General features: G+C 32.0%; 1 protein-coding gene across 1 annotated transcript; it reads right to left on the bottom strand.

The window, feature by feature from the left end:
- Nucleotides 1-2,416: 2,416 nt before the first annotated feature.
- Nucleotides 2,417-8,457, bottom strand: LOC124355501 (RNA-binding protein 12-like). Its single transcript, XM_046806663.1, has 2 exons — nt 8,314-8,457; nt 2,417-2,977 (listed from the first exon to the last, which is right to left on the bottom strand). Exons 1-2 carry the CDS (start codon nt 8,323-8,325, stop codon nt 2,612-2,614), a joined length of 378 nt encoding a protein of 125 aa, XP_046662619.1. The 5' UTR covers nt 8,326-8,457; the 3' UTR covers nt 2,417-2,611.
- Nucleotides 8,458-10,586: the final 2,129 nt, after the last annotated feature.

Here is a 10,586-nt window from a genome sequence, read left to right as displayed (position 1 = left end):
ATCTTGTGAGGTCTATTGTCATTATATTGACTGTGTGCTTCTATGTCATAACTAAGAATATGTAGAAATCAAATAAGCCTCCTTTCTCTGTGAAAAAATTTAACACTGAAAAAACTTTTTTAGAGCAGTGTTAAAACAAATGTTAAAAATATTTTTCATAATTTTTCATTGTGATTAACAACTGAAAATAACAACTATGTAAATCAGACAAATTTATCATAATAGAGTTTTATAGATTTCTAGCTGTGTATAATTAATTTGTGCTCATAAAAAAGGTCTGTGAAAAATGTAAAGGATATTTATAGAACGATTCTTTTTTACTAAAAAGGCAATGATAGCGTACCAAAACTAATTTTGGTAATTTATGAAATTTGGATATACAATTGAAATTGTAAATCTTTACTCTTTTTTTTAAAAAAAAAAACACTTCTTGTCAATGTGAAGCTTTCAGGATAGACCTTCATCCAACATTATCCAAGATGCCAAGTTTTCTTTAACCCTTTGTAGATTTTGAGGCTTGAATGTTTAACCTTTTAGTCTTTCTAATTCTAAAAGTTTTATCTTAAGAGTGTTAAAAACTAGATCATTGTGAATATTGGAAACAAAACTGGGCCCATACATAATCTTAAAGGACACCTATTTTGACAATATGTGGCTTTGATTCTACAATTCTTTCAGAACCATTCTGCACTTGCTTTACTTCAAGTATTTGCTCTCTCCCTGTACGATATATACCACAACAATATTCTTCCATCAAACCTAGGGATTTGATTTTCTCAAGTATTAAACTGTTATCCAACGAGTCAAATGCTTTGCTGAGGTCAGAACACTTTCTTTTTTCAAGGTTGTAAATTATTTGTCTAATTAGATCAATGAGTGCATCTGTGGTCGATTTTACAGATAAGAACCCATGTTGTCTTGCAGGTAAGATGTCGAAGTTTAAATGATGTGAGAGAGCCTAACCATTACTAATTTTTCAACCAGGTTTGGCATGAAAAAATGAAGTAATTTGGTATTTTAAAATTGTTGCCTAAAATATACTATTGTTACTAAAGTTTAATTGAAGTTGATAGCCCCTTGTTACCTACCAGGATCGGAAGATGAATGAATGTGTGAAGATTCTTGTGATTCTGCATCATTGTAACTCTAAGGAGATATGCAAAAACTCCTGCATTAGTAACATTCAATAAAATTCCTACCATATGGAACGTTGTGTTAAAGGTCTAAGCAATAAAAAGTCCCAACTGTTTTAGAAAAGGTCCATCAATAATGCATTCTATTTTGACTGAATATAATGGAAGTCTCTTTGTGTTATACTGAATTGTTTTTTATAATTATTAAAATATTCAAAAGGTCTGAATATGATTAACTTAAAAGTGAATTCATCCTATACTGGTGCTGTAGCAGGTGTTTGATCTGCTCAGCAAGTTTGTACCTCTAAACCGTTGCCAATTTTAAGTTTTGCATTTTAAAGAATAACATTAATGATTTTTATGACTTGGAAGAGTTATTAAAGGATTAATAAATATAAAACAATAATTTTCTCTAATTATATTTTCTTTAGGTGACGTACTTAATCGTCAGGTATTCAAGTAATAGTAGTTATTTTATCACCTTCAATCAATGAGTAGCCACTTTCAGCCAAGTAGCCAGTCTTCATATGATTGGGTGATGTTGATTTAACTTTCATTTAATTGTATAATAGTTAGTGTATAAATACTTTAATTTATAAAACTAAACTGTGAACTTCTACAATAAAAATTGGGTGACAGATTTTGGCTGGATTTTGGAAAGGAGTATATTAGACCATGTAGCTAAGGATAACATTACGGACATACACAAACTTCAAACTTGGTTTTGTATATGAAGAAATTAAGTTTAATGTAAAATTTAAAGCCTAGCTCAATTTGTTCACTAGTTATCTTGGGGAAAGATAAAGGAGAAATTTTACCCGCCACCTGACTGGTAAGCTTCGTTAACGCTCTGCCAATAAAGTTCTTTCAATGCTAAGATGGGTTGTAATCACATTTTCTTTCTCACTATCAACTAAATTTTTCAGTTCAAACCACATAGAAAAGACACAGCTGTTTATAAAAATATTGTTAACACATTTTGTCATCAAATTTCGATATCGTGCAAACTGGAAACTTATATTAGCCTAATAAATAAGATTACATTGTCTTTGTTTATACCATTCTCTTAAATATTATTTTAACTTGATTGTACTTTTTATATTTCCAGATTACGTATGTATGATTACAATAAGTAACTTGAAATTGTCAGTTCCAATCATTCATTATCAATAACAAATACTAAACAAAGTACAGTTACTAATTCACTTATAACTTGATTCATTAATAACTGTCTTCAAATTCCTAAAAAAGTGGGTTTGGTTCTCATGATTTGAATGCAGTTATAATTAAGTTACATATATTTATTTATACAACATTGATATTTGTAAAATGTGATATTTATTAGTATAGTTAGTATTTTTGAGATTTGATGCACACAGCATGCCGATTACTGTGAAAAGATAGGCGATCAAGTTAAAGATTCATCTTGGTGGCCTGTTTACATGTTTTTTTGGTAGTTTACATCTAACTTCAGTAGCTTATGCTGTTGCTGCGTTGTATGGTGGCATTTGTTGTACAGGTGGTATTTGTGGCATCTCTGGCAGCATTGAAATTATTATTGACGGCACAGATTGCATTGGCACCGCTGATGGATTTGACGGGTTTGATGGCATAGGTTGTATTGATGAAATCAATATTGACGGTATCCCCGCTGCTGATGGATCTGATGACATCGACTGGTATGATGGCATAGGTGGCATCGCTGGCACTGGTGAAGCTGATGATACTGATGGCATGGATGATATTCCTGGTACTGGCGGATTTGATGGAAACGACGAAGCTGAAGGCACTTGTGCGTATGTGTTGACCACTGCCACCAGGACACAGCTAACCACTGCTACAGACTGATTCAGAATGTGTTAGTTATCATCAGAATAAAATAAATTAACCCTTTTACTGTCAATGTCCGATTTTCAAGACAATTGTAAAAATAATTATAAAATACATTATAAACATCTAAAGTTGATGTTGGAAGGTAATTCATTTATGGAAAAAACTTTATACTATAACAAATTTATAGATATATGTATGTACCGGGTGTCTTAAAAGTCCCCTTCCATTAACTTTCTTATGAATAGAGATGGAGTGATTTACTTTGGGAGTTGTTTATATGACCAACTGAGGAGATTTTGATGTATACAAATTTTAAGCCTTTTCCCCAAGATGGGGTATTTTGGGGATGAGTACAGATTTTTAAATAGGAAGTCCTAACAAGTAACACCTTATTTTAAAGGTATTATAAAAAGAATAAGAATTGGAAAAACTAGAAGTATATAATGTTACTCTATCAAATTTGGTGGACAGTTAAAGTTTAAATTGTTTGATAAAAGCCCCACAATTTAAGTTACATTTAAAGTTATTTTAAGGCAGATAAAACATTCACTCGTTAGTTATTTTGGGAACTTACAACACCAAATAATAAAAGAAATTATTGCAAGAATTAACAAACATCATCAACCATGAATAACATAGCTTTTGTTTTGCCTGACCGAAATACAGTAGGAAGTCCTGGGAATACCAATAGTTTTCCATGTTATCTCTTATCGGTTACCAGATAGTATGTGAGATACATTTAGTCCAGTAACTGTCTCCTGGTAACTAAGAGATAACTTGGCAAAACCAGTTAATGGTATTCTCAGAACTCCTACTGGGCTTTGGTTAGTCAAAACAAAACCTAATAAATGCTATGTTATTCATGTTTGTTGATGTTTTGATTTTAGCCCATAAGAATAATTTTAAACACCTTTTCTGCCTTATTTTTGGTATTAAAATATCTTATTTTAAGGATACACACAGAAAATCTTTTTAGTCATATCAGTATTGTTATTTGTTATTTAGCAAAAAATCTCATACTTTTTCATAATTGTTTACATATTCACCACGATGTGTACCCGATTATACATGTGATCTTTCACAACTACCGTCAGGTACACACTGGGCTTTCGTAAAGCAGCACGTCATGCTCCCGATGGGGTACATTTGATGCATTACCTTATTGCGTTTTTAATGTTTGCCTGTCATGGTGGTTTGTTAAATTAGATCCTGCCTTTAAATAAATACCTCAAACTATTGTGTACTCTTATCAGGTGCACAATTGCTATTTCTTTAGGTAAATTAATTTTTAGGTATATATTATAACATTGTTTTTGTGTAAAATTTTGAAGTCTACATAAATTTCTCGTTTTACTTAAAAAATGATTACAGATTTTTGCCAAAAAAGTCTGGAAATTAGCCGTCGTCGTGAACGTGTTAATAAATTATAAACTTTATAAAAAAAAATTATTTTAGTTTACCATGCTCTACTCAATGTTGTACATAGTGCAAGTCCATATATTTGCAATTCGAATACTAACGATATCAAAATGTACATAAAAAGAGACAATGAAAATGTGATGCATATGATCACCATAAATACGTTCATTGAAAGCTGGAGTTAAAAAGTCTGATAAAAAATTTGCAAATTTGAGAAAATGTTCACAAAACTATGCACAATTAAGAGGCACATGTATAATTGTAGGTAGATTTTGTTTACAAAATAAGACTATTATTTGCAATTTTAAACTGAAAGTGCATTATATGTCGCACCAATTTGTCACATTACACTAATTACATAATTTGTAAATGAAAGATATCATTTGGTAGTGGTGGTGTCTTATTGGGAGGTAATAAATTAAACAAAACAACGGCTAATTATTTTTGAGTTTTTATTAGCAAAAAAATTAGCGATAAAAAGTGAGCAAATTGAGTGTGACTGCCTATTATGTAGATTCTTACCAGAACACTTGCTTATTCTCTTTTAGAAGATCTGTCTCACCATTCTAGTACTCTGACATAACCTCAATGAGAGACGATATACTCTATTTAAATAACGAACACATTCAGGGGCGGTTCCCCCTAAGCTGCCTGAGAAATATAAAATTCTCTAACAAGAGTAATAATTACATTGAAGGAAGAACTCTTCATTATTGGAAACACATATAAATCTTTAAATTATTGTATATCTTTTGGTGTTTATCTATCAGCAGTGTATATATATCTTTACTAAAAATTCAACAGTATTAAATCAATTTAGGAGTGATACATTTGCATTTGTTACTTCTTATCAACCCAGTCAGAACACCAATTGATTTAGCATTGTAGTTTGTGAGCTTGTACACGAAATTGTCATTTATGAGTCATTCAGTTATAATTCTCTTTATTTTTATTAAAAAAAAGAAATCCAAAGAGATAAAGTTTTATACCATTTTAAATCTAGAAATTTTTTCATTAGATACTTAGTTGATATAAATTGTATACATTACTCGTAGAGGTAGAATTACCACCAGATATTACTGTATTTTAATTATGAACATATAGTTCTGGTGAATTAATAAAAAAACTCAGCTTTTTAAATTTTGCAAAACAGCATGTTTCATAATAGGACCTGAACGTAATGGCATTTGCGGATGATGTAGTGATCTTGTCAGAAAGTTTGGATGACCTCTCCACACTAACAAAAAGTTTTATTAAAGAATGTCAAACAGTAGGCTTAGAGCTAAATGAAGATAAAACTAAAATTATTCATTTTGGAAGACATGCTGGAAATGTGAGAACAAACTTAAGCATTGACAACTACTCGATTGGCTGGGTAGAAAGTTTTAAATATTTGGGTATAACAATAAACAGCAAAAACGTGGAGGATATAGAGATACAAAGCAAATTAGCTAATGCAAATAGGTGTCTTGGGGCGTGTACAAAACTCTTTACGTCAAGATTGTTGTCACAATGCTCCAAAATAAGAATTTATAAAACAATCATTCAACCAGTCCTAATGTATGTACGAAAAATATTTGGACCAATATGTGATGAAGGGGTGTGGCGAATAAGAAAAAATAGAGAATTACGCAATGTATACCAAGATCCTGATATTGTGGCTTTGGTGAAGGCAAAGAGAATTAGCTGGCTGGGACATGTACATCGGAGACAGGAGGGCACAAGGTTAAAAGAGGTCTACCAGGCGGTACCGGCAGGAAGGCGCCCTTTGGGTAGGCCAAAGATAAGATGGTGCGATCAAGTGGTCGAAGATGTGACCCGGTGTGGAGGGTCTGTGGATCTGGCGGAAGACAGGGGGGCGTGGAAGAGGCTCATAGACGAGGCAAAGAATCGACTGAGATTTGTTACGCCCCGGCAGTAAGTAAGTAAGTAAGCATGTTTCATAAAGGAAATTTTGTTTGAATGTATATCTGTAGGCACAAACATTTCATTAGCTTTTATCTAAGTTGAACATTGACATGGTGTATGCTATACAGCATGAGTCATGCAACTGAACCAAAAACCAATCATGTAAACTGTGATCAGTTGTTTTACTGTTATAGTCTATTATAAAGTGAAGGATGCCATAACTGTCATCACATACATGAGAACTGACGTGAAGTTGTTTTCAATTGTAATTTAGCTTACTCCTACTCTGTAAGGGAGGTTTTTGCAGCATTACGCACCATTATGGAAGAGGGTTGAGGAAGTTTGACACAGCGTTATGTAGCGTACGTAGCAACTAAACCTCAACAGTTAATTGCTTAAATATATTCAGAAAATTGGCCTGGTTCCTCCCAAACATTTTAAAGTTAGTGTTATATTCCCCCTCCCCATAAAAGCAGATGGAAAGAAGTTTCAATTCATTAATAAGGTAAAATTTTGAAAAACTTTGTGAGTAAACACTGTCTCTATTATTAATTCAAATATGCAAGTTAGTAAAAAAGGATGACTGAGCAGTCTGTTATTTTAGGAGCGGCTGGTGTGACAAGCAAGTTGACACCAAATCATCTGTCAGTGCATGTACATTACAGTCATTGTAATGTTGCAGTGAGTACCTTGGTACGAGATAGTATAGTGATTGTTTTGTTACGTTATGGTTACATTTAGATCAGAGTTAAAATGTTTAAAAATATGCAGGGGAAACTGTTTCAATCATTGTTTTTAAATTACAAAAATTCACATTTCGAGAAGAAGCAGCAAACAGTGCAAACAATGTTCTACAGTTTTAAAGTGCTAATTTTATATCAATAAATCACAGTTTACTTTGGAGTTTAAATTTTCCTTATTATGTACAATTTTTAGAGTAATATAAATTAGGGGGGGAGGGATTTGGTGGTAGTGTTTGACATAATTATTGAGAGGGTTAGTGTTACCGTTACAAGTCGTTATGTGTGGGGGGTGGGGGAAGAGGTGGGTCTGAAGAGTTCGATTTTAGCTTTATGTGATTAAGGGATGGCTCATTAAAAGCTATGCATTTTTATTGCAAATATAATTTGATTTGGAGGTATTCCTTAAGATGATCATCATTCATATAAGACTAAAGAAAGTCACATGTAATACTATGTAACATCTATTTAAACATAGATAATGTTACATCTATCAATTTATAGAATATTATACATGGATGACTTTAAAACGTGGCACTTTAAAAACAAATGATTAGGACATTATAATATTAGAAAACAAATTTTCATCAAATCCTATAGTCCCTTCCACATTGACTCTGCAGCCCAAAATGGACAGACAACTACAATGCACTCCACTGGTAATATGTGTACTTTTATGTGTTCTTTCAAATCAGTGAACTCTAGAAGTTAGTTTTCAAGGTGAACCTGCTGATTTTCCTATCAATTAGCAAAAATCCCTGTTTATCAAAGATAAGAAAGAAAAGATTGCTCTCTTTTCTCAACCAACTTGTACTTTTAATACATAACATTAAAAAAAGAAAAGACCAATCTACTCATCCCCTCAAAAAATTAGTTGATTGGTTTTGCCCTAAATTTGTCACGAATTCATACTTACACAATGGATACACTGCTTTAATAAATTAAAAAAAAGAACTCTTATAAATTATAAATATATAGAACAGTAATTTAATCACAAGTGCAATTGTTTTAAATTTTAGTTAAGACCTAAAATTTTACTACTTAAAAATAATTGTACAAGCTACAAACCTACAATAGAAGTAAAACTGAAAGAGCTTGTTATTCATCTAGAGATCATTATGTTTACTACTTGCTTGAGTGCTTTATTGGATGCTTGAAAAACTTGAAAATTTGAGTTTGAAAAGATGCCTTTATAATGTACTCTGTTATTGCTCTAATAAAATAGTCCCTAACCAAACATTATGACATTATTAATAGTAACAAAACTTGTTTTTTCTTACCTTTGTAAACATGTTGGTGGATAGTTGTCAACAGAAGATGGCTGTACTCGTATGTGTGAATACAGGCTTATATACGCTTAAGTGGCTGGCATTAATGACTATGAAAACTTATCTTCCAAGAAACAATTCCAGCCAATGATGGTTCACTAGAGTCACTTACAGTTTGTGGTTCCAGTAGTTATTAAAGATAATTCCGGTGTTTTGTGTTTTTTCAATCTATGCAGTACATAATCTACCACAAATTCTGCAGAGGATGTAACAAGGAGAAACAACAATAAGAAATTACAGTTTGGAAAATGTTTTTGTTTTTCTAACATCATTTTCTATTTAGGGAATCGTAAAGTTAATGTGATCAATTTCCAGTTACATAAAAAAAAAAAAAACATTTATTGTTGCAGACATTTAAAATGCCTTGTCTGAAGACAGATGAATAGGAAACCATATTTTTTGTTTATTTCACATGGAATTAAAAGTGACTCAGTCAACAAATATTAAGAGAGAATATGGTATAGCGTTTGGTATTAACCTTAAATGTTCTAATGGTTTTGAGAAAGGTTATAGAAATTCAGTAATCAGTCATAGCTAATACTGTTTTGCTTTGACACTGTGTAATAAAAGTTAAATATTATATTTACAATTTTATTGCCTTAGGCAACATGAGTAAGATTGGTAATGGTGGACGATATCCTCTTGAAATCCACCAAGTTCCTTGGATTATGCCTTGATCGAGAGCTGACATGGGACTCATATCAAAGCATATGCTCATATCAATGGTCGGTTTGGGCATTTATGTCCTGTACAACCTTAAAAAATTCAAATCTCAATGAAACTACTTAGTGTTAAAGGCACTTTACTCTGTTGAAGAGTTAATGATGGGCTGTTGCAGTGAAATGACTTGAAAATTATCAGTGGTAGCTAAATGGAAAATCTAGTTCTGATATTAAAAACACTATACAAAACCATATTGTTACCTTCATACTCGTAATTAGCTTGAACAGTAACTATTAGATTAGATTGATGCATGCTATGCAATTGTATGATTGTTATGCAATAAAAATATTATTATTAAATTATCAATATTATATAGGCAAGGTAATTAGAATAGGTTTGGCTTAGAAATCTACAATTGCAGTTCAGTGTTATTTTTATATAGTAATTTGATGAGGCCGGTCAAATTAAAATTGTAGGAATCTGTTGCCATTGATGATAGGAACATTAAATATTAGTAATTGTTGCTGAGAATCATCCAATTGTGGTTAATATATATTATATATTACACACATGTTCGTTCATTCTCTATTTTGTTGAAATATGTATTTGGCATACCTAAATTCCATTCAAGAAACTTTTCACAACGATCCAATAAAGGAAAAAACTATAAAATTTAAAATTTAAAGTAAAAACATTTATTGAAGTTTACACTATTCTTTGTTCTACTTAAAAAGCATGAAGTATCTGTTAAAATACTACGAAAATACCAGACATCAGCCGAGGACACCGCCTCTTCTCTCGTAGTAACTTGTGCGTGAATAGCCACCGATGGGAGGAACGCCGTAGCCACCATAGGGGAGGGAGGATCCGATACCGTAACCATAGGGTTGTGGTACAGGTACTGGCACCGGAACCGGCACTGCCATGGGGTAGTATTGAGCCGGCACAGGAGGTGCAACTAACATACATCCCCACAGCATCAACAATATCTATGAAACAGATGGTTCATATTAATTCACATATTCATATTTTATTAGTTGCTGCAGAAATTATTTTCCCCCAAACTCAAGACATTAGATACAAAAACCCTAGAGAGTATGATAACAACTTTATATATTTCCAACAAGAAGGAGATCAAAAAGCTGTGAGTTTTTAAGCTAACAGTATGGGTTCATAGAGATGGGTTCTTAGAATAGGGAGAATCTAGGGACTTGCTCAATTTCCAGATCTTATACCAAAGGGTTTTGCTTATAGAAACATATGAAGTCAACAATTTACAAAACTCAAATGTTCTCAGAGAGAGAAGCACTGGTTGTTTCATACCAGGTATTCCTTATAATATCCTGGAAAATCTATTCAAATGCTGTACCACTGTCAAACAGAAAATTTGAGTCATTATCACAGAAAGTATGTGATTTTTGTTCTAAGTTAATGATAAGTTGAATACCTTATAGTATTTCTTTATTTATACTTAGGTCTAATATTTCATAATTAATTTCATTAAATAGTCTAATTTATATTGTTTGTTAATTAATGAATTAGTTTTTTGGCTGCTAATTGAA

Source organism: Homalodisca vitripennis, chromosome 2, assembly GCF_021130785.1.
Source record: "Homalodisca vitripennis isolate AUS2020 chromosome 2, UT_GWSS_2.1, whole genome shotgun sequence".
Classification (NCBI taxonomy): Eukaryota; Metazoa; Arthropoda; class Insecta; order Hemiptera; family Cicadellidae; genus Homalodisca; species Homalodisca vitripennis.
This window is presented reverse-complemented; position numbering and strand designations above follow the sequence as displayed.